General features: G+C 35.2%; 1 protein-coding gene across 1 annotated transcript; it reads left to right on the top strand.

Moving 5' to 3' along the window:
- The first annotated feature begins 5,582 nt into the window (after positions 1-5,582).
- On the top strand, positions 5,583-19,798 carry LOC131050481 (uncharacterized). The gene is made up of 2 exons (XM_057984672.2): positions 5,583-6,008; positions 15,196-19,798. The coding sequence occupies exons 1-2, from the start codon at positions 5,841-5,843 to the stop codon at positions 19,486-19,488; spliced, it is 4,461 nt and encodes a 1,486-aa protein (XP_057840655.2). The 5' UTR covers positions 5,583-5,840; the 3' UTR covers positions 19,489-19,798.
- The last annotated feature ends 8,069 nt before the right edge of the window (positions 19,799-27,867 follow it).

The following is a 27,867-nucleotide window of genomic DNA, read 5'->3' as shown; positions in this document are numbered from 1 at the left end:
AGAGAGAGAGAGAGAGAGAGAGAGAGAGAGAGAGAGAGAGAGAGAGAGAGAGAGAGAGAGAGAGAGAGAGAGAGATACTTGAGAGAGGGAAAGAAAGAGAGATATCAAGTGAAAGAGGGAAAGAGAGGGATTGACCAAAGAGAGAGAGTGGGCGAGGGAGATAGGAAAGAGAGGGAGAGACCTAAGAGAGAGAGAGAGGTAAGGGTTAGAAAGAGAGAGGGGGAATGCAAGGAAGACACCAGAGAGATTGTGCTGATATGAGCATGCTAATTACTAAAATTTAACTAAGTTTGAAATTTATATGAATACTCTGAAAACTAGAATCTGCATTATAGCTCCTAGAGATCTGGAACCACTCTCAAACATTCTGAAAATATAACTTAAAGTATAAGAAAGGAAAAAGACAAATAGAAATATGACTTATACTTAAATGTTATATTTTATGTATATATTCAAAGAGAGAAAACTTTGTGCTCTTAAAGATGAAAAAATTGCATGAAATACATTTGGCGTGCACCTTATATGGCGCACACCAAATGATTTTTTAAATTTTTTTCATTTGGCGTGCGCCAAACGTGTTGCCTTGGAAAACACCAAGCCAAGGGCTTGGATTTGTCTTGGGCATCCAACCCAAAGGCTTGGACGCCCTTCTCAAGCCTGAGACATGTTTTCTAGCAAATATTGAAAATTGTCTAACTTTTTTCTTTGTGCTCTCTATCAGGTTTGCACGTATTTCAATGCAATTAAAAAAAACAATACAATCGTCAAGCTCTCTCTTAGCTATCCAACCATATAATTATTTTTAAATTTTGATAATGTTAAGGTCTTAATCCATAATTTCTTTTGTTAGTGTGTCCGATTTTTGTCAAAAACCAACATGTCATATTTTGGCCATAGATTTTTACCCGTTTATCGAATTTTGAAAAAAAAATACATTTTTAGAAACTAGACTCCATTCTACACAATTTAAAAAAAAAAAAAAAATTTATTAGTTTTCACAAATTTTGGAGGGGAGCACTCTCAAATTTATGTGTTTTAGGATGTGTCCACCTCAGAAATTCGTAAAAATTCAAATATTCATAAAAAAATTAGCCGAAAAATCCGGCATAAACTTTCTCACTGGAGTGATTTACAAAATTCTAAAAAAAATTGACATTTTAGGGGCACCACATTTCATGCTATGTTATTTTTTTTCTGAAAAAACAGGACCAATAAATGTGGTGCCCCTTTTTGAAACCCTTAATCTCCTCCATTTTCAAAACAAATTAGTAGTTTAGAAAGTAGATTCAGAGCACTTCAACTTTTGTTCTTGTGCATCTTCAAATTTTGAGTGTACCTATCTTCAATTTCTCGTCGAAGTTCAGACTTTGTTGAATTTATAAAAAAAGTGGCATCTTAAGACCCCTTTTTGGTCCCCCATCTTTGTGCACTTACCCAATAAGAAAATCACAAAAACCAAGCACTATCATAGTCATCATATCATTTATAGCTATGAAGTGAGGTTAGTACATAACAAGATACCATCTAATCACCATAAGCAAATACGAACCACACATGTAAAATGAATACATATAGATCATCAAATAAGAGTCCATGATTATCATCATCCACATGAAATCATGATGCCAAATGCAAATACAATACGTCTATCATCAATAATAAAGCATCCAAATCATAAATAAATCCATAAACATCTATCAAAAGCATCACAAAATAGTCTAAGCTATATCAATATAGTCTATCGATGCACAAAAAGAAATATGAACCAGGGAGGGCACTACAGTGGGGGAGGGCTTGGTCTTCATTCTACAACTTTGAATGGGCAAGTTCTAGTTGCTAAATTGTATTGGTGATAGTGCACAATTCAAAATTAGGTATGGGCTAGAATTCTTACTAATAATAATCTCATAGGGGTTGACAATTTAGATGTTCCCCGATGTCGCCTAGAGGGGAAGGGATATGTGATTTGGCGTACTATAAAGTTTGGAGCACAATTAATCAAACATGGGATTTTATGGATTTTTAATAAGGACTCTCAAGCTCTATTCTGGTTGGATTCTTGGGATGGTCAACCCCAAATCTTCTTAGTCTACTCGCACTTACAATCCCTTTGTGATAGATTTACTGGAGCTGGTTGGAGAAAGGTAGCATACTATAAAGTTGTTCAACATTTGGGAAAGGTGGATACTTGTAGATGGAAAGATCCCCAAGAATGGCTAGCTAGAGGATTGGAGGGAGATCGAGAAGACTTATCTCAGATTCTTGCTAGTAGGGAGTGTAATTCCCTTATTGGGAAGTAAATTTTGGCATTGGGTCGAGATCCAATAGGTAAGTACTTGGTGGCTTTGGGGTATTTGGAGCTAGACAAGTAGATGTATGTGAGGGTATGAGTTCCATGGTGGAAGCAAGTGTGGAACAAATTTTCTTGGCCCAAATGTAACTTTTTCTTGTGGTTGGTTGTTCAAAATAAATGTCTAACTTGGGATAATTTATGCAAGTGTGGCTTCCATGGACCTTCTATTTGTGTGTTGTGTCTTAATAGTGAGGAATGTATCCCTCATATTTTCTTTCATTATTCTTTCTCTAGGGAGATTTAACATCTTTGGTGGGGAGTTTGGAATCAGGCCCTTTTGCATGCATCCTCATTGGTTGAGTTTTGGAGCCATTTGTAAAAGCCTCTAGTTAAGACCTCTTATCTTCAGGTAGCCTGGGTTCTTGGGCCTAGTTTAATTATATGGCATCTTTTTTTTGACATGAATCATAGGATTTTTCAGGAGGCCAAATTAGTTGTTCAACAATTGTGGGGGAAAATTGTTCACTCTATTCAGGAGACTATATCAGCTAATTGTGATTTGTCCACTGCATTAGATCTTACTGATGTGGGTATTTTTAGAATGTGATATTTTTCATCTTAGGGAACTATTACTTCTATTGGGCCAAGATGTAGATCGGCTAGACAAGCTATGAGGTAGATTGATTGTGTGGGTTAATGGCTTCCTCCTCCTCAAGGAGTTTTCAAAATAAACATCAATGGCTCTTCTAGGGGAATCCTAGTCATACTGGCATCATCAATGTTGGTAGAGATAGTTCTGGTGGTGTTCAATTTTTCTTTTCCATTTACAAAGGGCTTCATACAAATAACTTCATGGAGGTTCTTGCCATCTTGAGGTTGTGGAGAGAAGTTGTGCCCTTAGGTGCAAAATATTGATTCACAGGTGGTGGTGAATATGCTAAATGAGTAGCATCTGGATGAAGCTAATTGGGATTTATTTGTGGTTATTAGATATATTCTAAGGATGAGTAGGTCTTTAGAATTTGTAACCTTTTCTCACATTCCTAGGAAGTGGAATAGAGTAGTAGGTTGTTTGGTGAAATGAGCTTCTGAACGTATGCAAAATTGGAAATTTCTGGATAGGTGTGATTTGTGTATGGAATGATCTCATTTGTTTGAGCAATTAGTTGTGGAGGATAGGAATGTTTAATTGTTTGGTCTTTGTGGGCCTATTGACCTTTCTTGTCATGTAACTCTATTTTATATTTAATAAATTTTTACCCCTTTTACATCATCTACACTTTTCCTCACGCCTTAGATTTTTTCATGAAATTGTGCCATTTTATCAATACTTTCAACAAGTTAGCAAATTGGTGAACCGATGAACTTGCAAACTTGAACATCTCCTTTTTCGGCCATTCGATGAGTTCACAAACTTTCTAAAATTTTGTTTGGTGAAATGGGGTGTCGATAAAACTCATTGATAGAACCAATTTTCAGCAAACACATTAGTGCACTAATTGCTTAACTTATTGATAACTTTGAGCTTTCATATCATTGCCATGCATCTCTTTGACACTTTCTCCTTTAGCTAAATTAGATTTCAGTGAAGTCACTTGTCCATGAATCAAGAAAATCACCAAAAACTCCTTTCTTCATAGAAAGGAAAGAGAAATTTTTAGCTCAACACTAAAATTATTTCAAAAATCAAAAGACTTAGGCAAATTACAAAGTAAAGCCTTGATAATTAGGGGTTAGGAAAAATAGATGTCAGGTGAAGTGGTAAGGATGAAAAGGAAAATTTGATGAATCGATAAGCGAAATACATAATACAACCAAATTTTGAAAGGAAGAGATTGGGTCTTAGGGTTTGCATGAATAACATAATAGAAGGAAGGGAACTAAAACCCTGGAACATTGAAACCACATTAGTTAGTCAAAATTTGGGTTTGGCAATTAGGGCATTTGGCTAAGGTGATCTATATGAGATTTCAACAATACAAAAAGACTTCAAATTTGTCAAAGTTGTACTTGCACTATATAACTCCACCAAATTTGTTGAAGTTGTACTAGCACTATATAACTCCACCTAGTTGAGCTACTATATGATTCAAGTATGAAAGAAAGGTTCATTTCAAGAAAAAAAATTCTATAAGTTTTTTGCTATAGGAGGCACCTTCAAGATGGAATCAAATTTCCATGATTGAAAAGGTAGCACACCTATTTGTATATTACCCATGTGTCATACTATAAAGTTGCTTGGGCCTATTTAGGGGGAGTGAAATGTAAATGAAATATAGCCTTACCCAACACTATCATGGACTTTGCCACCTAATGAATGAATCTCATTTATTTTTGCCCACTTGTAAAGTCTTACTTAGAGGGAACTTTATAGAAGTAGACAAGATAACAATACACATTTCACTTTTTTTTTAAATAACATCAATCACATCATTTGGAATATGGAATTCAATAGATTTACCTCATCCAATGCTTCTTGGATGACATATTCATTGATGGTTATCCCCTACCATGTATTGATAGTGTCAAAGTCAAAGATGTTGTCATTATTTTTCCTAATTGGTTTTTTGCCTTCCTCTTTGTCTCTAGAATTACTAGAATGACCAAGAAAGGAAGGTAGGCCCCTATTTGAAGAAATGGTTGATGCAATCTAATCAGTGGTTTAGACAATGATTGGATTAGATTGATGCATGTGGCCCCGACTCTCTAGCACTACAAGAGCATCAATCATAAGAACATAGCCCATACTTTGAATATGTTCAAATGGGGATTGACAATAAACCATAGCTCTTATAAAATAAGATAGATCCATGAAGACTCAATCATTGCAATAAACTCTTAAACTCTTATGATGAATAACTTAACAAAATCCTTACCCCCAAAATATTTAACCCTACAAATGACTATAACAAAATCATAACTCTTAATTATCAAACTTTATTTTTTTAAACCAACTTTATAAAAAACCAACCTAAAGAAACATTTCTTATTTTCTAAACTTAATTATAAAAAGATTAAAAGGCATTTCTTATTTTCTCAAACTTAATTATGAAATTATAAAAGGACATTTCTTATTTTCTTAAACTTAATTATAAAACTATAAAATGTCATTTCTTAAACTCAATTATAAAGTACAAAATTACTATAATATCTGTCGGAGGGATAAATGAGAATACTTCGCCGTGGACTCCTCTTGGAACTCTTATTGGGTCCCACAAACTTTGCTGTACTAGTAATTTAGAAAAGTTCACTCCATTATCATATCCAACTTTTTATGGGACTACAAAAAGTCCTCAATGTGAATCAGATTGCCTCAAGCATTGCCTTTATTCACAGTATGGGAACCGAGGCTCTAGCCCTTCTCTATGTATTTTCAATACCAATGCATTTTGTGGATAAAATATGACCATTTCTAACAGTTCTGGTTAATTATGTTACTGAATGTCCATCTCATATACCCACCATTATTTCCTTCTCAGCGAGCAATTAAAACTTTCTTTGAAATTCATGTAATTGCTCAACGCCTACACAATCACATTCATATTCAATGGGGCTGTTTACTAATACACCAGTGGCTTCTGGTCCAATTTTACCTGATCCCAGTTGGTGGATGCAAAGAGATTTTACAAGAAAATATCATGCACAAGTTTTCCAACAGGAGCTGGCCTTTAGAGAGAGACTTGCTCATATGTATGCTTCTCCATCAAGCCATGAGGTTTTGTATCATTTTCTTTTCTTTTTCTCTCTCTTTTTAACTTACTCCCCTAGTGGTCTATATCAATTGAAACAGAGACGGACGCAATGGGGCTGTTGTGATTAGTGTGATAGTTTAACTGTGTGGGAAGAACAGTTTTCAGTTTACTATCTATTCTTCAAACATTTTCATTCAAGTTTTGTATGATTACAACACCAAAGTTGCAAATCGCACCTTGGTTTTGCAATGACAATGAAATTGGGTTATGAGGCTTTCTCAATTTTCTCAGCAGTTACTATTGGGTAGATTTAGAAGCATCGTGAAATAGCATGGCCCTAAGGGACATGTTTTTGGCTGCCATGCATTTCATTATTACCAGTGAAGTGTGCCATTACACTAACTACATTCCTTAGATGTAAAATTTTGGAAAAGATAAGCAACATTTTTAACTTTTGCTGATTTTTAGCTGTTGAGGCGTAAGGGTCAGATCTTAGTCCAAAAGATGGACTTAGGCTACCCTGGTGACCCAAGATTACCTTAAATTGCAGGAGAAATCACCTCAAGGCTCCGAACCTCGGAAAATCAACTAGTATCGCATGTGCATACCCAACAAAGAATTTTTCCTACCCAACTGGGAGAGGGCTCAAACACATTAAACATACGCTGTGATGCTGCATGGCAGTGGAACCTTCTCTGATGCATTTCGCTCTTTCCAGCCACGACAGGGAAATTTTCCTCTGAAACATGGGTTCACCTATTTTTTAGCGGCAGAGGTTACGGGTTGTCATTAGTCATGGCGTGGTGCAAGCTTGAATCGCCACATTAAGATTTGTAAATATGGGTTACCCTCTGAATGTACCCCATAATCATTAGGCCACATTCTCACTCTCAATTGAACTATATAATCATTAGTCCACAACCTCACTGCATGTCTGCTGGAGTTATGGGCTACTTTATTTGGTGAGGTAGTTTTGAACCTAGGTGACGGGTCCAACTCATACAGATGTCATCAATTGCCATTACACTGCAATTCCTTGAGCTGTTATATTGTATTCTTAGCACTTTTTAAGATTGCCGTTTCACACGAAATCACCTGCAGCTGCATTTTTGGAGCAGTAGTGCCATCCATGTGACCCCTCAGTGCACAGAAAATACACAAAGGCACCCAAAAATGATACCTAGCATATCAGAGATCTATATATTGATTAATTGGCTCTATGGCTTGTAACCACATACATTTTTAGACAACGTGAGGGGTAATCATACTGACATATAGCACATCAGATGTTACTTGCAAATGAAACTTCATGCATGATCAATCTATTGTACTTTTTGAGCTAAAAAGGATATTGCGTGGATAGTATAGAAGACTTTTAACCTCCATGAGGTCAAGAATAACCTATGGGACAGTGGATTCCGCTGTTTTAGCATTGTGAAGTACCGACCTTCTGCCACTTAGTTTAATAGCGAGCTTACCCATTCTCTCCACCCAATCTTCATTCAATAGATCTTGAAAAGAAGTTGCTGTTAAACTATTTCTGTAGCTGACCCTGATGTCATTGTACGCTTTGCAGTCTAGAATAGAGTGCATTTCAGTTTCTATAACCCCTGCAGTGTTCAGGGTACAGACCTTCCTTTTCCAAGTTTCTTTTGGCCTTTTGCACCTCCCCATTTTACACTGAAGATGATGCAAGTTAGTCCTCAGCCGGTTAATGAGAATCTTTGACCTCCATGAGATATTGGCCTCTATATAAGCCTTTTGCTGTTGGTCCATGCTGGGATTAAATTCATACAATAATGTTTCTCCTTTTCCCCAACTGTCTTCGCCCACATAACCTTGTGAAATTTCTCCACAATGAAAGCCTTCGTTTCTTTACTATCAACAACACCTCTAGCCAGAACAGTGTTTGATGTCAGAAAATGGAAATTTAGTTTGATACAGAGAGTTTCTGAAAGTACGTTAAGTCTTGAATAATTTGGTAATTTATTTGCCATTGTTTTTAAAGTATTATTACACATTCAAGCGAAATTACTGTTGGTTTTGTCAAATAAATAGCTTTAATCTTAAATTTATTCTTCCTAGTAGATTACACCCTTGAGATATATATTTCTTTTGGATTGAAAATCTGAGACCAATACTTATGTAAAAGCTTCAATCTCCATTCAGCTCTAAATTGTGGACTACCAAACAACACCTCTAACCAGAGCCGTTTTTTATGTCAGAAAATTGAAATTTAGTTTGATACAGCGAGTTTCTGAAAGAAGGTTAAACCTTAACTAGCCCTGGCTTGTTTTGCATAATTGGGTAATTTACGTGCTCTTATATTTAAAGTATGATTACATATTCAAGCCAAATTGCAGTTGGTTTTGTTAAATAAAAAGCTTGAACCTTAAATTTATTCTTCCTAGTAAATTACACCCTTGAGAATTATCCGTCAGATATAATAGTGGATTTAGTTTGCAGGGAATCATCCTTTTAATCACATGCTGGCAATTAATTAGAGAACCTTATTGTGTTCACTTTGACACCTTCCATGCTCCATTCATAATTCATGGATGTTCCTGTTTAAATTGATATGGAAGCTCAGAAAGAATTTTGTATGATGATATTTTTTGTTAATGACACCTCACATGCTCCATTTATAATTCATGGATGTTCCTGTATAAATGGATATGGAAGCACTGAAATATTTAGAATTTTGTATAATGACTTTTTTGTTAATGAAATATATGTTGATACGGAAGAGTAATTACAGTGAAAGAGGGCAGATATATAATCTTGCCAACCATTTTCAGAATAGCCTCTTATTACATAAATACTAATTTTTTAGCAGCTAAGTTTTAGTAACAGCAGAATAAACAGCTATGTACTACAGTGGTTTTTACATTGAAGATGATGGGGATTTAAAAATGTTTCTTGACTTCAAAGGGGAAGTTTTTTGGGACGAAGATTTTGGAACAATTTTCAATGAATAAATTTGAAATTTCCACTATTTTTATGAAGTTCAATTAGTTTTTTTTGGATTAATCTGAGACCAATACTTATATAAATATTAATTGTAACTTTGGACATATATTTGGGGGAAGTAGTTGTGATTAGATTCTAGCTTAGTTTATAATGGCCTTTTGACTATTACAGTGTGATTTGGTTGAGATACTGGCGTTTTAATTTATTAATTTGAAAATTGGGAGTAATATTAATTCTAACTTTGGATACTTACGATAGGGGCAAGTAGTTGTGATTAGATTCTAGCTTAGTTTATGTTGTCTTTTGACTCTTATAGTGCAATTTTGTTAAGACACTGGCAGTGTAATTTATTAATTTTAGCGTGAATTTAACAATCTAAGCTTTATGATGGACGATAAACTCATTTTCACTGCAGATGAACCTCTGTTCTGAAGATTCAACACACATCTGGATCCTCTGATTTCGCAACTCATATTTTCAGATTGGAACTAGAATCACAGGATAGAACTTTGGATTATTACTTACAGTCATAGTTTTTCAGAATGAAAAGATTACACACAGTCTCACAGCCATATTATAACTCAGAAACAAATTAGGGTAAGATGCAGAGAAATATATCCAATAGAACATACAGCTCAGAATGTTAAGTCTCAAAAACCAGCAGCTACTTTGTAGAGAAGATCATGTTTCTCTTAGCAGAGAACAGTCAACCGAGCTCTCATTTATATCTGATTCTAAATGAATGCAGACTGGTGGGAGCTGCTGTATTTAATGGGTGGTTACATCATCCTTCCCATCTTTTAAAAAAAGTCTGAACCAAGTGTTGTTGTAGTCAAGTAAACCAAGCCATTTCATTAGATACATCTTATAATTCTTGGATCTTGTATCAACAACCTTAGTGTCAAATATCTTTCCAGTGTACTCCCTTTCTTTTCCATGGCATTTGATTGGTTGAATCTCCTAATATGTTCTCAACTTGAACTCGACATTAAATACAGGACTGACATCAAATTCTTCAAGCAAATCTATCAAATAGTCATTCTCACTAATTTTCTTTAGTATCTTGTAAGGGCCAAGTTTCGTTGGCTTTAATTTTCTGTAAGTTTCTTGAGGATTTCTCTATTTATGCAAGTAAACCATGATTTGCTCACCCTCTTGATGCATCTTTTCTCACTTATGCAAGTCTGCCTTTCTTTAATATTGTTCGTTGGTTACTTGCAGCTGGCGATTCATATATTGCTGCACATCTTGGACATGCCTCACAAAGCCTATTGCATCTTGGCTAATCCATTTCCCTTCAGGAAGGTCAATGAGATCAACCACCACCTTACAACTGTTTCCAAAAAAACCTAGAATGGAGACTTATCAATAGACTTATTGATGCTAGAATTGAAAGTAAACTCAGCCTGTGCTAAAACCAGATCCCACTGCCTTGGATTGTCACCAATCAGGCATTGAAGCAAATTACCCAATCTCCCATTCGCCACATTTGTTGGCCCATCCATTAAAGGGTGATATGCTGAACTATAATGACTGTTTTTGGTAAAGCTGTCTCCACAAAGTACTCAAAAAGTGACTCAGAAACCTGGTCTCCTAGTTGTTAGTGATAGTACTGGTCAGTCAATGCAAGCATACAATTTCTTTAAAACACAATTAGCAATGTTACTTGCATCAGTAATCTTTTTGAACAGAATGAAGTGAACCATCTTAGAGAATGGGTCCACAACAAGAAAAATAGAATATTATCTCTCTGAGTACAAGGCAGTCCAAACACAAAATCCATGGAAATGTTGATCCACAATCCCTTAGTTAGTGTTAAGGGTTTGTACAAATCTGTGTTTTGTTGGCCACCTTTGGAAACTTGACAAACTTTACACTTAGAAACAAACTTATTTACATCTTTTTTAGTTGAGGTCAACAAAACCTTTTACTTACCAAGATGTAATTTTGTCCCTTCCAAAGCATCCACCCAAGCCATTTGATTATACTTCCCTAATCAGGTTTCCCCTCATAGACCTTGTGGGAATACAAAGTTGGAGTAATTTAAATAGAAATGCATTCACCAATAAATATTTATTAGAGAACTCATTGCTTGTTATAGTAGGATTGCTGAGTGCATCTCTAATTTTTCTGGATTAGGGGTCAGTTGCATATTCTCCCTCCAGTTCTTCAAACTTGATTATCTAATTTGTCATTGAGACATGTAGGTGATCCCTCCTACTTAAAATATCAGCCACCATGTTAGTTTTGCAACTCACACACTACATTACAAATTTATAACTTTGTAGAAAGGAGACTTATTTGGCATTTTTGTGGGATAATTTGGCTCGCAGTTGATGTATTTCAGCACTTGGTTTTTACTCAACAAGATGAATTATTATGCAATAATTAGTGCCTCCGCTGTTTCATGTCTGAACAATAGCATACACTTCTTTATCATAAGTGCCATACCTCTACTTTGTATCATTTAGCTTTTCACTAAGGTAGGCAATTGTCTTGCCTTCTTGACTCAATACACCACCGATGGCTAACTGCTAAAGCATCACACTTGATGGTAAATTTCTTCTTATCGAAGTCTAATAAAGCAAGTTTTGGAGTTTCTGTCACATTTCTTTTAAGACGCTCAAAAATTCTCTCAATTGTTTTAGTCCAAGAAAAAGACTTTCCTTAAGTGCAGTCAGTCAATGTAGCACATATCCCACTGTAATTTCTAATGAATCTCTTATGAAAAAATACCAAACCGCAAAAACTCTTGGCCTCTGTAATATTTTGAGGGATAGACCATCCAAGTATAGCACTAATATTTTCAAGATCCATGTTTACCACTTTTACTGAAATCACATTTCCAAGGAAAACTAACTTGTCTCTGCAACTTCACCTTTTTCGAGATTTACAATCTACTTTTTCCTTCTAAGCATATCAAACACAATTTGCAAGTATATAAAATGTTCTTCCATATTCAAGATTTAAATTAAAATGTCATCTAAAAAGATTATGATAAATTTCCCAAGGTAGGGCCTAAATACCTGGTTCAAGGTGCACATAAAAGTGGTAGGGGCATTATACATTTTGAATTCCATCACCAACCATTCATATAAACCATTCTTGGTCTTGAATACTGTCTTCCTTTCATCCCCTTCTCAGATCTTGATATGATGGTAACCACTTCTCAAATCAACTTTGCAGAAAACCTTAGCACTAGCTAAGTAGTCTAGTATGTCATCCACTCTAGGTAGTGGGTACCGGTATTTTAGTGTGATCTTGCTGATGGCTCTAGAGTTCACACAAATTCTCCATTTGCCTCCTTGTTTAGGTGAGAGCAGAGTTGGTGTGGCATAGGGGATTATGTTTTCCATTATGAATCCTTTTTCTAACAATTTGTTGACTTGCCTTCTCATTTCCTCATTTTCTTTTGACAAAATCTGTGTGCAGTTTTGTTGGAAAGCTTTGATCTGGGCACCAAATCAATATGGTATGTGATACCTTGTGAAGGAGGTAAATTAGCTGGTAGTTCTACTAGAGTTATATAAAAGTACTCTATTGAAAATTCTTGCACTTCTAATGGGAGTTGGATCCCACCAATTTTTCTTGCTCCTTTTGAGCAGGGGTAGGTAATAAGCTGCTCTCTCAATTTCTTTACAGAATTTTTTAATAGCTCATTGATACAAGTGACAAGGTTGACACTTAATATATCTCTTTTTCTTTCCAGGTTTTAAGAGATTTCTCCTTCCTTCATGTTGTGCCTCATGTATTCTCTCTACCATGTTGGGTTACATTCCATTCATATTGCTAAGGTCTACCTAATAGCAAATGAGAAGCATCCATTGGCACCATGATGCACAACACCATCCACATTAGGGCCCAATTTTGAAAGCAACAAGGCAAGCTTTATCTACAAGTACACTATGATACTTTTTAAACCAAGAAAACTTATAAGGGTTATATTTTGGGATGCAAGCAAGCTGCAATTTATTAATCATTTTTTACCCACCAAATTGTTGGCATATCCAACATCTATGATCATTTTGAACTCTTTGCCCTTACACTTGCATTTTCATTCAGAAGATGCACTTCCTCTTCCAATCAGCCTCTGAAATTTCCTTGTATTTGTATATCAAGTTTCATTGCAACATCAAGTTTTCTCCTATCTCGTCTTCTACTTCCTTGTTAGGGTTTCTTGTTCTTCTCCTTGAGCAACCATTTCCCTTCTGGGGTTTTGAGGGCAAACTACGGCCTTATGAGCCTCATTACATATAAAACATCCCAGGGGCCTCAAATCTTTAGATTATAATCATCCTCGCCCCCTACCTCGAGAGCCTCCCCATTCTTGGAGGTTAGCTTTCACATTCTTTTCTTCTATATCTTCACTCATGGCATGTTTGGAGGAATTTGCTTTTCCTTTGTTATAGTTGCTATCCCTCTCTTTACTTACCATTTTGCTTTTACTGTTCAGTTTATTTTCTGCCTTTAAGGCTTATTCATATGCCTTATGAACTGTAGGTACCTTCACTAAGGCAAGCTCATCTTCAAGTTGAAACATAAGGCCATTGACATATGTGGCACCTGCTTGCCCTTCATTATTTTGTATATCAGTTAGAATTTGAAGCATCATAAATTGCTCAGTATAAGTTTTCATCAACTGATCTTTTTGTTTTAAGTTCTGAAATCCTTTCAATAATTGTTTTTGGTAATCAGAAGGTAAGAATCAAGCTGGTAGATGTTTTGGCATCTTAGACCTTAGTCTTATTTATCCCTTTCTTGTCTTCCTCTGGAACTTTACAACTTCTCCCACCATAGAGCAACATGAGACTTCAATTTGGCTGGTGCAATTTTCACTCTATTAGGATCATCCTCATTAATGTTTTTCATCTCGAAATACTTCAACTTCCAGACTTAGTCTAGGAATAAATTTGGGTTGACTTCACCTTTAATTTTGAAAGTTTAAAATATTGACTTTCACCTTGGAGCCTTGTTTGGTGGCAACTTCAATGAACCTCTCCATAGGGTATACTGCCGAGGCTGCATTTATTGGGTCTGCCTGTTCCTTGTTGGACTCATCTAGATGTAATTTGGCCTCAATGCCTTCTAATCTTCTGAGAGATTCATCATTATTTTTTTCAAGAGCCTGCATTCCCGTTGCCTCTTATTCCCCAGTTCATGTGGATTCTCCTCTAGGCAATTGCAGACTGCTTTGATACCAAAACTGATGCAAACGAACCTCTGTTTCTGTAGATTTAGCATGCATAGTTAGATCCTTTGATCCTGCAACTCATATTTTCAGATTGGAAAGTAGAACCATACAATAGAACCACGGGTTATTACTCAGTCATATTTTCTCAGAATAAAAAGATCACATACATTTCTACTGACATCTGATAACACAAACAAATCAGGGAAAGATACAGAGAAATATATCCAATAGAACATGCAGCTCAGAATGGTAAGACCCAAAAGCCAGCAGTTAATTTGCAGAAAAGAGTACATTTCTCTTATTAGAGAAGAGTCAGCCAAACTCTTCCTAATCCTTAATGAACGCAGACTGGTGGGAGCTGCTGTATATAAGAGTGGTTACATCAGTTTTAATACAATTTTATACTAATCTCATAAGGCAGATCTGGTATTCTGGCATTTTCAGATTTAGAAGTGTTATAACAATAACTGAGACCTTGAAATCTGAAGAAATTTTCATTGTTTTTGATTAAGGTAAAACTGGTTTTGAAGGGGATCGAAACCCTTTACATCAAAATGCTACCAAAAACCATAAGACAGAAAAGCCCCGGCAGCCAACAATCAGAAAAACAACAGCAAAATGACAGTGACCAAAACAGGAACACGGGCCCAGACCGACTTAGTGTAATTCCTTTAGGATTCTAGCAGCAACCAGATCCTTCTGAAGAAGATGTTCATGAAGATCCATAACATCTTGGATGACCTGGGAAGGGTCACCCACCAATTTAGCCTGACTCCGAGTCCTGTTTGAAGGCCCTTCCGTCTTAGCAGCAACCTGTTTACCTTGATCAAGAAATTTTCATTGTTGTGTTTTTGAAGTCAATAATTATGATTTTGAATGCCTTTCCAAATGCTGAAGCCCTTTTAATGTCAAATTTATGTTGTATTTCACTTAATTATTTTAAATGTCAGATATTGAAGCCTAAGTTCAGCATTACAGTTAAAACCTTACATTCGTATGAAGTAAACTCAAAATTAATTATTAATTTGTTCTTTTATGTATTACTTCAGCTATTGCAGCAGGATTTTAGTAAGAGCTCAAACCAGATATTGCAGCAAGAGTATAGTACGAATCTGCAGTGGAATAGTTCAAAGTCTCCTGATTCAGTATTGCCCAAGCAGCCAGGATGGTCTTCATTCTGTGAGGTCGACTCCAAAACAGAAGTTCTTGAGAAATGCAATTTCATAGACAAGAAAGTGTTGATGTCAAAAGAGCTGAAAGAAGGCTCAGATAATGGAAGGGAAGAGAATTTAGAACAACAGAAAATACAAACAGAGCAGCAGCAACAAGAGAGAGACATTAGTGATGATCTTGAGAAACAAGAAAAATCAAGGAAAAATGATAGTATACCTTTCAATGAATGTCAAATATCATTGAAATCAAACCAATTAACAACTGAGGAATGTCTCACATGCAATAAGGTATTCAAGTCTCAGAAAGATTTTGAATCACATCTTGCTGAAAGAAAACATGCCAAGCAGTTGTCGCAAATAATATGTGTTCAAGCTTTATCAGAAGTCAAAGATGGTAGTAAGAAATGTGAAAATGCCGGTGAGAAGAAATTGATAAGTATTGACTCTAGATTACTGGTCAAGGATAATGTGGAGAAAATATTGGAAAAAGAACTTGATGAGAAGGTTAAATATAATGGGGATTTGGTTGCTAAAGAGGACAATGTTGGTATGAAAGAAAATGCAGAACTGAATGAGCAACAACAGATAATGGTAGGTGCTATGCCATCCAAGCTATGGTCATCAAATTATGTTACAGGTGATGAGCAGAAATGTTCTGAAAAGCCTGTTTGGAAGGCCAGAGATGATAAGGATTTGGGTCCTAAAATTAATGAGGTTGATATGAAAGAAAATGCAGAGCTGATTGATCAACATCAGATGAAGGAAGGAAATTCAAAGCAGCAGAAAGTGCAAATTGAGCAGCATCTGACAGAAGATAGTTCAAATCAGCAGAATCCACAAATAGAGCAGCAGATGGTGGAAGGGGGAATGCCCTCATTGAAATCAAACCAATCAAGAACTGAGGAATGTGTTGCATGCAATAAAGTATTCAAGTCTCAGGATGATTTTAAATCACATCTTGCTGGAAAAAAACATGCCAAGCAGTTGTTGGAAAGAGTAAAATGCATTAAAGCTCTATCAGAAGTCAAAGGTGATAGTAAGAAATGTGAAAATGCTGGTAAGGAGATATTGATGAGTATTGACTCTGGATTACTGGTCAAGGATAATGTGGAGAAAAGATCAGAAAAAGAACTCGTCGAGAAGGTTAGATATAATGGGGATTTGGTTGCTAAAGAGGACAAGGTTGGTATGAAAGAAATTGGAGAACTGAATGAGCAACAACAGATAATGGTAGATGCGATGCCATCCAAGCTGTGTAAAAGGTCATCAAATTTGAGCGAATTAAGGATTAAAAATTGTAAGATATCTTATGTTAAAGGTGATGAGCAGAAAAATTCTGAAAACAAACCTGTTTGGAAGGCCGAAGATGATAAGGATTTTGGTGCAAAAATTAACGAGGTTGATATGAAGGAAAATGCAGAGCTGATTGATCAGCATCAGATGAAGGAAGGAAATTCAAAGCAGCAGAAAGTGCAAATTGAGCAGCAGATGGCAGAAGGTAATTCAAAGCAGCAGAGTCTACAAATGGAGCAGCAGATGACAGAAGGTAATTCAAAGCAGCAGAGTCCACAAATGAAGCAGCAGATGACAGAAGGTAATTCAAAGCAGCAGAGTCCACAAATGAAGCAGCAGATGACAGAAGGTAATTCAAAGCAGCAGAGTCTACAAATGGAGCAGCAGATGAAATCAAACAAATCAAGAACTGAGGAATGTGTTGCATGCAATAAAGTATTCAGCTCTCAGGAAGATTTTAAATCACATCTTGCTGGAAGAAAACATGCCAAGCAGGTGCAAAGAATAAAATGCATTAAAGTTCTTTCAGAAGTCAAAGATGATAGTAAGAAATGTGAAAATGCTGGTGAAAAGATACTGATAAATATTGACTCTGGATTACCGGTCAAGGATAATATGGAGAAAAGATTGGAAAAAGAACTTGTTGGGAAGGTTAAATATAATGGGGATTTGGTCGCTAAAGAGGACAAGGTTGGCATGCAGGAAAATTCAGAACTGAATGAGCAACAACAGATAATGGTAGGTGCTATGCCATCCAAGCTATGTAAAAGCTCATCAAATTTGAGCGAATTAAGTGTTAAAAATTGTAAGATATCTTATGTTAAAAGGGATGAGCAGAAAAGCTCTGAAAATAAACCTGTTTGGAAGGCCAAAGATGACAAGGATTTGGGTTCTAAAATTAACGAGGTTGATATGAAGGAAAATACAGAGCTGATTGATCAACATCAGATGAAGGAAGGAAATTCAAAGCAGAAGAAATTGCAAATTGAGCAGCAGATGATAGAAGGTCATTCAAAGCAGCAGAATCCACAAATGGAACAGCAGATGATGGAAGGGGAAACACCCTCATTGAAATCAAACCAATTAAGAACTGAGGAATGTGTCGCATGCAATAAAGTATTCAACTCTCAGGATGATTTTAAATCACATCTTGCAGGAAAAAAACATGCCAAGCAGTTGTTGCAAAGAACAACATGTGTTAAAGCTCTATCAGAAGTCAAAGATGATAGTAAGAAATGTGAAAATGCTGTTGAGAAGATATTGATAAGTATTGACTCTGAATTACTGGTCAAGGATAATATTGAGAAAAGATTGGAAAAAGAACTTGCTGAGAAGGTTAGATATAATGGGGATTTGGTCATTAAAGAGGACAAGGTTGGGATGAAAGAAAATGCAGAACTGAATGAGCAACAACAGATAATGGCAGGTGCTATACCATCCAATCTATGTAAAAGATCATCAAATTTGAGCGAATTAAGTATTGAAAATTGTAAGTTATCTTATGTTAAATGTGATGAGCAGAAAAGTTCTGAAAACAAACCTGTTTGGAAGGCCAAATATGATGAGGATTTGGGTGCTAAAATTAATGAGGTTGATATGAAGGAAAATGAAGAGCTGATTGATCGACATCAGATGAAGGAAGGAATTTCAAAGCAGCAGAAAGTGCAAATTGAGCAGCAGATGATAGAAGGTAATTCAAAGCAGCAAAAACCACAAATGGATCAGCAGATGTTGGGAGGGGGAACAACTTCCAAGGAATATGGAGAATCATTGAATTCAAATCCATTAAAAATTAAGGAATGTGTGATGTGTAATATAGCATTACAAGTTCAGGATGCGTTCGAAGTACATCTTTCTGGAAGAAAACATGCTAAGCAATTGAAAAAAATGGAAACAAAAGTTGTTCGGGAAGTTGCAGATGACAGTGATTTTGATACTAAAAGTAACAAGGTTGGTATAAAAGAAACTGATGAACATGAGCTAGAGCAGATGAACACTAGGGGAGTGTCATCCAAGGTGTGTAAAATGCTGTCAAATGCAAGCCAAGTAAGCATTGAAGAATGTAAGATATCTAGAGAAAAAGATGATGTCGACATAAGTGATAAAAACAAACTTGTTTGGAAGGTTAAAGATGATAGGAATTTGGATGCTAAAAGAAACAGGGTTGATATGAAGGAAAATGCAGAGCTGAATGAACAATGTCTGCTCAAGGAAGGAAATTCAGAGCAGCAGAATTTTCAATATGAGCAGAAGATGAACGAAGGAAAATCAAAACAGCAGAAACTGCAAATGGAGGAGCAGATGAAAGAAGAAAATTCGAAGACACAGAAATTACAAATGAAGCAACAGATAATGGAAAATGGTTTACGGAAAAAGCAACATGAACGTTTGACTTCAGAACAATTAAAAGTTAATGGATACATGATGTGCAATACAGCGTTAAACTTTCAGGGGGATTCTGAAGCAGAACTTGCTAGAAGAAAACATGCTAAGCAGTTGAAAAAAATGGAAAACAAACTTGTTTGGAAGGTTACAGATAAAAGGGACTTGTGTTCTAAAACTAACAATTTTGTTATGAAGGAAACAACAGTGCTGAGTGAGAAACAGCATATGAAGGGAATGAAGGAAACAGCGGAGCTGAGTGAGAAACAGCATATGAAGGAAGGTTGTATGTCTTCCAAGATATGTAAAAATTTATCAAATGCAAGCCAATTGAGCATTAATCAATTTAAGATACCTATAACTAAAGATAAGGTAGACAAAGGTGCCATAAACCAACCTGTTAGGAAGGTGAATCAGCAACAATGGATGAGGAAAACAAATACAAAGCAACAGAAACTGCAAACAGAGCAGCAGTTACAAGAGAAACATAATTGACAATCTTGAGAAAAGAAAAGCTAGATGAAGGGAGGGTGTATACTTTCCATGGAACATGAAAAATCATCCAAGTTTCAGATAAGGGATGTATGATATGGAAAGTTTCAGATAAATATTGAATTATATCTTTCTGCTAAAAAACATATTAAGCAGCTGAAAAATATGGAAAGTAAAACTGTATGTAAGCTTAAAGCTGACAGAGATTTGGGTACTAAAAGTAGGATGTTGACATAAAGCATAACACAGCTGAATGATGATTGATATTTTCTTTTTATAAAAGACAAGCAAGACACCTGCTCCAATTTTGATACTTACTGAAGGCAGAAATTAGCATTTAGTATTTCTAACTGCCATTTTTTGTAGTAAAAATAGTTTGTGTTTTCTATATCTAGTCAAAACACTTGATAGAACAGATGATTTTGCTAATTGCCAATTGTCTGTATAATTTTTCAAGTTGTTTCTTTCGAAACATTTTATGTGTTTTTTGTTGCTCAGCATTTGGATGGGCACTTTTTTCAACACTTTTAGAAAATGCTTACTGTTGGAAAGTTATTTTTGACTGTCAAGATACAAGTCTAAATAAGAACAAAGGTTTTGCTCTCTTTGGAAATATCTTGTGAAATTGTTGAAAATTGAAGTTATATGCCAGGGGTATTAAGTTTTGGTATATCATGATAACTTAATGGCTATGGAATATGAGTATATGTAGTGTTATGTCTTGCACTCAAATGTAAAATTGTCGGTATCATTGTATGCATTTGGAGTGAATGAATTGTTTAAACATTAATAATTAGAAATTGCACATGAAGTTGCAATAGGCATGCTGATATGGCTTATAAGTTGAGCAATCCCCATTATGGAATTATAAGTTAAAGGCAATTCCCAATTGATAAAAAAAGATATGCATTGAGAATTTGTTGATGGATCAAGTTATATACAGCTGAAATTGTTAAGGTTCATAATAATGAGTATATTTTTTCCTTAAGTTTGCAGATTATTTCTGCAGATTATGTTATTTTGTTTTAGGGAGTATTTATTGGTTTGATGAGAAGATTTAGGAGTCTTTAGAGCAATAAGTACAAAATATTATATCATTTTGCTTATGAGAGTAAATTTAGCTATTCTTATAGGACCTTTTCCACCTCTGCCATGTGAAGCAACAAGCATCCACGCTGGTTTGAAACAAACTTCACAAGCAGGAAAAAGATTGACACAAATCGAGATGGTCAAAGAGATAAATATTTTGAAAATAACAATACAAATAATGATCAAACCCATCTATCTTGATGCAAGTACGGGCAGTAAGAGGATAGCCAAGCAATCATTACAAGTAGGGGGTCATACATGTGGGAATAAGATGATAAATTATTGAAAATCGAAGCCTGTTATCTTCAATTAGGTTTCAAAAAGGCCTTCCCACCTATTATCTTGGTTGCTGGACATAATACTAATTAACTCTTGTTCAACCTCTAGCTTTGCAAGGAGGTCAGCAGGTTTGTTCCCTTCTCCTGAAAATATGAATAAAAGAAATTGTAAACTACCCTGCAAGAATTAGGGCCATGATCAATGCATAATTGAACTACCAATTAGGCACATGGCCCTTCTTATACCCTAAAAACAATTTTTGGTTCATTACATTGACAAGCTTTGAGATGCCAATATTTTTTTCCATTCCCAGCCTCTCAACCAGGGAAGGAATCTCTTCTTCATTCTTAGTGCAGGTGGAAAATAAGAGTGGACGTCAACCAAAATCCTAATTTATCATGAATCGGTAGGCTAGCCCCAACCTTCCCAAGTTACCATGTGAGGTGCCACTAAAATTTGATTTTACAAAGCCATGGGCAGGTTGATATCAATGAGCTTGCTGTCAAGGCTTATTCTGATTTGGATGACAGTCAGCTTTGTCAATTTGAATGTGAGACCACTTGTTAAGAATGGTTGATTCCCAAGCCAAATAGCGTTTGGCTTTTCCAATTTTCCTTGGACTAACTTGTTCTATGACAACACCTTCCAATCTGACCTTCAACTTATCCAAAGCCTTACCTACTTTGTCTAATCATACCGTTGTTAGGATAAAGAACCTTGCTTCTTTCTTCAGATCCTTAATGTTCTATAACACCGCTGTCTGTGGGAGGAAAAGAAAAAAATGTGCATTAAGAAAACCTACACCAATGATGTAGTACATATTGTGCATCTTATTTTTAAACATGTGGGTGAACAAGAGCTGAGTTGAATGTTTTCTATCAGACTCTCGTAGGTTGTCCATCACCTGGGCATTGGACGTCATTTCTGAGATACCTGATTTATTATGCTGCACATAATCCTAGTCTCATTTTCATATGCTGAATTCATTAATTGAAAATTTTGATTTATAAGCATTATGTATTCCGTTACCTTTTATGAGAGGTTTGATTGATTGTTTCAAAACTCAAGTGGTTGTAACTATAACAGAAAAAATCAATCCAACAGAATTACTAAGTTGAGATGATAAAAGTAATATTGCAATCTTGTTTTCGTTACAACATCCTTTGGTTCACTATTTTTAAATCTAGCTTGAAAATCAGCAATTTCAACATGGATATTCCTTATTACGGTTAAATTAATTTGCAGGACATAGCCCTTTGCATCCATCTCCATAAAATTTTCCTGGTACTCAGTATTACACCTTAAAGGGAACAAATGGACTCCTTATTTTGGGACTGTCAAATTATTCATCAAAACGAAAACAAGTGGTCAATCTATGTGTGAAACTACAAACTCATATTCTGTTCGAAGCCATATCCAAGCCCATACTGTTATTGAATCGTTCAAGGGGCCATTTTTATGCTTCCTTGCTCCTACCTTGCCCAGGCTTAACTTCGATGCTCTGTTGAACTTTTTCTTTTCCATTTTTGATAAGTAAATGAAATTCTATGTGAAGGAACTGATCTCAGCAGATAGCGATATACCATGGGCTCCATAAGTGGTAGACCTTTCAGTGTATAAAGTTGATGTTAAATAAAATCCTAAAAATTCCGAATACCAAAAAGTTGCCTAGAGATTCCAGCTAGAGAGCCCATTACATGGCACAAGATGACCGATTGTTTCAAACTATTCAAAAGGGGCTAAAATCAAATAAATTAGGGGGACAATTATAAAACTATGAAAGCTAAAAAATTTAAAGACATTTTGTATTTTTCAAAAAGCTGCTAGCAAGTAAGTATGTAGCTTAGATAAATCATAAAACAACACTCAGAACAATAAACCGGAGAAACAAAAATCTCCAAAACTCTCGATTATACTTGATTTTTTTGTGAATCTGTCTTGCAGATGATTCCCCCCCAAAATCTGGTCTATTTAAATAATTGTTGAGTGCAATTTTCAACATTTTTTTTGCATTTAAATTACATTTGAAACCTTAATCAATCTCCTATCAACTCGAGAAACCTTCAAAACTTATGAAATGGTGAAATATTTTATGAATAGCACAGTTGTGCAATATTATTAGGGCACAAGTACAAATGAGAGCTCATCGGGGCATGCATATGGTGCATTTGAGTCAATTTTTTTACTGTAACACTGAGAAATGGTATCTTAATGTTATGACAAATGAATGGTCTATTCTCCAAGTTTATATATACTTCATATTCTGTCTAATTTATCATGGTTTAATATTATCTATATTCAGATGTTAGGATTTCTATCAATATAGTCAATACACTGTGTCACATGGTTTAGTTTTGTGTCTACTTCTTATCTATGTTGAATGTTAAATAAAATTTTCAATGTGCAAATCACAAGGATCTTTCAATTTAAATTAAAAGATAAAAACTTTATATCTATTTTATTTTGGTGAGACTTCCATCCAAAGAGAGTATTTTATTGTTTTCGATTAAGAAAGGAGCAAAAAACAAGAGTGCTGACCCTTAATACAACAACCTGTAGGTAGTAAAAGAACAACAAACTAGGGGAGCAAGCCCTAATAAAAACAAGGTCGGACAGGGGAAAAGGAAAACACCTGTCTAACAATCAACAACCTTGACCCAACTCAAGGAGGGGGGGAGACACCTGAGCCTTGACAAGGAGGGGTTTGAGGACTTCCCCTTCCGCCAGCAACAAACCACAGTCCAGGCGATACTATCATTAGGACCATCAAGAGAGAGATCGAGCGGAGGGAGGACCCCGCAAAGTTACAATCAATAGCACCAACAGAGTGTTGTTGCAGATTAGTAGAAAACTGTTGCAAAACAGTAGCAATTTCCTATAGAGAAACAACATCAAGAGCAGAATCAGTAGGAGTAGAGAGAAGCTGCAAAATAGGGGCCACAAAAGTTGAATCCTTAGTGACAGAAGAAGCCACAATAGTGGCATCAACAGCAACAGTAAGAGGCTATATCATCCCGGGATGAGAACTCATCCTCTTGAGAGGAGTCAACCAAATCAGAATCAACAACAAAGATAGTTAGGTGATCAGCTGTAGCATCCTTCCACTAGGTAGCAGAATCTTTGTGACATGGAACAGAGTAGTCCAAAGCTAAATGACCCATAGAGAAGCATTTTCGTCAAGGAAAGGGAAGACCCTCAAAATCCAACGGTTGTGTCCAAGGCCTATCCCCAACCATAAGAACCACATCCCTTGGGAGAGGCGAAGAGATATCAATATCGACTAGTTATGACAATTGAATGGTCTATATTCTGAGATTATATTTTAGCTTGTTGTGTCTACTTCATAATTTATGTCTACTTTATCATGGTTCAATTTTGTGTCTATTTCTTATCTTGATTTTATACACAACTAAATTGTATTGTGGAGATTGGTTAATTATTTGGACCAAATAACATTTGATGGTCTCTCTTTTTCCATAGTGATAACCTTGTAAATTAGTTCTGTGGAAAGAAATAATCCATATTCTTGGCTAAATGGCTTGAATTTTAGTGCTAATTTAGACTCTCTATCATATGATTGCTTTTCTTGATGAGTGTGACAATGTTATAATTTCAGTTTTTTACATAGTCTCAGTATTAGAAGTGAAAAGGTAATGTTATGTGTAGATCATCTTTTGTCTTCATAACATTTTATCATTCTCTCAAGTTGTAGTACAAAAATCCTTGGCTGATGTCCAATCTTTGTGACATCAAAATCTTGGTCATTGTGATTTTGTATGCCTATTTTGATATGATGCATATCTATCCTAAAATGTGCTTTGATTCTATCTTCTACTTCTACTTTATATGAGTTAGTACTTTGACTTAGTTTGAAGGTTTAGTTTAATAGTAAAGCTTTTGAATGTTACTTGGTTTTGTACCTTGAATCTTTGAAAATGCATAATTCGTGCCTATTTGACTCTATCTATTATGAGAATGGTTTCTCTTTTATCAATTGATTACATTTTAAATCTGGATGATATAATCTTCTAAAACGTTTTTTCCTATCATCCTACTAGGATGCGAACATGTTTATTGTAATTGTTTTGAAATCTTACTAAGTTTTCAAAGTTTTCTAGAATTTGTTATGATAATGTAGTCTCTATGATCAAACATTCTTTTGATATTAATAATAATTTGGAATGCAGGGTTGTTAGAAACATTTTATCATTCACTCACATCATACAACAAGATTAGATGTCCACTCACATACCATTCAACTGTTTTATTGTTAGCTTAGCAATAACTTTATCAACTTCACACAGAACTTACCAAAGAATCATTTAATAGCAAAGCTTACATACTACACCGCATTCTGCTATTGTAGACAAACTTTTCACATGGACAATTCATTGGCTAAACTCTATCTTATTTGCTCTCTATATCTCTATGCTATGGAAATACCTTTAAATTTCAAAAACTAGTAGCTCTGATCTCTTTTTCAACATTTTTAAATTTATTCAAAATCCGATTTAAATTCTGTTTTTTTTTCAAAAAATCTTATACTTTTAATTTGACGATTTTTTCCCTAAAAGATTTTCGCTACTATGAATAAACAATGCTTAAAATTCCGCATACATAAAAAAAGACTAGTCTTTGGTGAACTCTTATACTAATAATGACTTCTCATATTGCCTGTGAACTCTAATGCTAGTAACGACTTCTCATATTGCCTTTGACACTTCCCTGATAGGAAAAAACCACATGCAAAATTTACTAATTCAAATCATTCCAAAAAGGCTGGGAATTGTTCTTGGCATCTGGGTCAGACAGACTAAGAAAAAGAAACATTTTCACCTGAAAATTGCATTTGAAGGTGCCACATCTTTCTGCTGGTGATATTAAAGGCCTGTCTCTTTAAACATGTTCCGTCGCTGTCAGTCATTGATTGTTGGTCTACAAAAAACCTTTATCTTCTGCACATAGATTTCATTCCAACCTTATCCACATTGTTGAATTAATTCTCAGATTGTTCCTGTATCCTTCCTTCTCATTCCCCATTGTTCGTTCTATCATTTTTATCCTCTTTCATTTTCTTGGGAAAGTGACAGAACTGTCACTGGCAATTTTGTTATGGCGTCTGGTAATATGATGAGAAGTCAAGAGAATTGACATGGTGGGTCATGGGTGTCTCAAGAAGTACTTTTATATCTATCCTTTTGTTGGCCCTTGTATGAAATTTCACTCTCTATTTGAAGCTTTTGTGGATGAAGTTCCATGAAAAACCCTTGTTACTCCTATTAAGCCGTCACCAGATTCAGATATCTGATCAGGTATTTGTGAATCACTATATGATATTGTAACTTCACATTTCTCAACATGTTTTGATTTGTCTATCAAAGTTTGTTCTCTTATGACAGAAATTGATACTCCATTGCCAACAAATTTGTTAAACTGCTTGAGGCTTCCCACTGTTATCTTGAATGGTTTGGCTTAGGAGTCTTTCTAAGACACTTTGAAGATTGACCACAAGGTGATTTTTAAGCCTACTAAGAATATATTCTTCTTCAAATCTTATAGCATTTAGGGAACTCTCACTTTACTATGCAGATATCTCAGTGCAAAGGTCAGATGCTTTAATTTGAGTAGTATTACTATAGACATCTAGATTTTGTCATCTTAAAGTTATCTTGTCGATTTATTAATGTAATCATACTAATTCTTTATTATCATATTAATTAATTAATTAAATCCATTTAAATCTTTCTATTATTATTTTATAATTAATTAATCATTATTAATTTTATTTTTTTATCAAATAAGAGAACTAAAACAAATTACAATAGAAAGATTTCCACATAGTCATAGCTATCAATGTAAAAGAAAAGAAAAACTCAAGATGGTTTTACGCTATTCCACCAACCCCATGAAATAAAAGAGTTTGTGATCCAAATAGAATTTGCAATCTCTAAGGGTTGAAAGGGAAAGATGAACCAGAAAGACATCCGAGATCCAATATGCATCTTCAATATCCTATGTTTTTTATACAAACACATACTACTGAGCCAATAAAGTGGAAACATACATAGTGAATTTCCCATCAATTAACCCTTAGAGGAAAGATAACGTAGTTTATAGATCTAATAAAATTTGCTAGCATAATAGCATGTAATCAACACTTCAAGAACATTAGAGAAGAAGAATAGAAGAAAGATAGACAAAAGAGAAGAAACATTGATATATGTGGGGGAAACCCTTTCAGGTAAAATACCCCACCCCAAAGCATCGAACCAATATATTAATTTGCAAGAATTGTTATAATACACAGTTTGCAAACTCTAAGCCTTTATATAAAGTCTACATCTTGCTCCTTTGGAGGAAATCCGACAACATAACCTTGCAAAGAACAATTCTCCTCACTCCTATCTCAAACCCGTACAAAAGACATACAATATATAGGGATTTACAGGTTTGAAGTAGCTTATAGACCAAGCCAAAAGAGGTGGCTATCCAATTCCTTGTGGCACAATTTTCCGAGACCTCTAAGCATGCAACAAACACTTGTCCAAGATTCTCTAATCCCTTTCACATGCCTCTAAACTTGTGTGCTTCATTTTTTGTCATAACAGGTGAGACAAATTCTCTTACACATCTTACAATTGTCATAGAATCTATCGTAGTCGATAACCCTTACAATTGAAAGAGAATCTATCACTACTATACTTATATTTAAAAAATATATGTAAAATATGCTGAGAGATATCTTATAATAGAAGAGAATCATCTGTAAAATAAATGTTCTTCTAAAATACTAAGCACCAAGAATACAAATCAATTAAAGTTGTGCATGCAAAAAGCTGTGAATCTAGCTAGAGACAAGTGGCGAGGGTTCTATTTTATTTGGAGTAATAAAATAACACCTCCACACAAGTTGAAACGTGGCATATTTCATGCATTTACCTGTCATTTGCATGTCAAATTGTTTCAAAAATGGATTTTTGTTTACAAACATTTTGATGTCATTGTAGATGCCTC

The sequence above is a fragment of the Cryptomeria japonica genome, chromosome 1 (genome assembly GCF_030272615.1).
Source record: "Cryptomeria japonica chromosome 1, Sugi_1.0, whole genome shotgun sequence".
Classification (NCBI taxonomy): domain Eukaryota; kingdom Viridiplantae; phylum Streptophyta; class Pinopsida; order Cupressales; family Cupressaceae; genus Cryptomeria; species Cryptomeria japonica.
This window is presented reverse-complemented; position numbering and strand designations above follow the sequence as displayed.

What these genes read in the sequence shown, in the direction of transcription:
- LOC131050481 (XM_057984672.2), top strand. Translation starts at nt 5,841, where the DNA reads ATGGGGCTGTTTACTAATACACCAGTGGCTTCTGGTCCAATTTTACCT. An exon ending in CTTCTCCATCAAGCCATGAG is followed by an intron (nt 6,009 to 15,195) that starts GTTTTGTATCAT and finishes GTATTACTTCAG; the next exon opens with CTATTGCAGCAGGATTTTAG.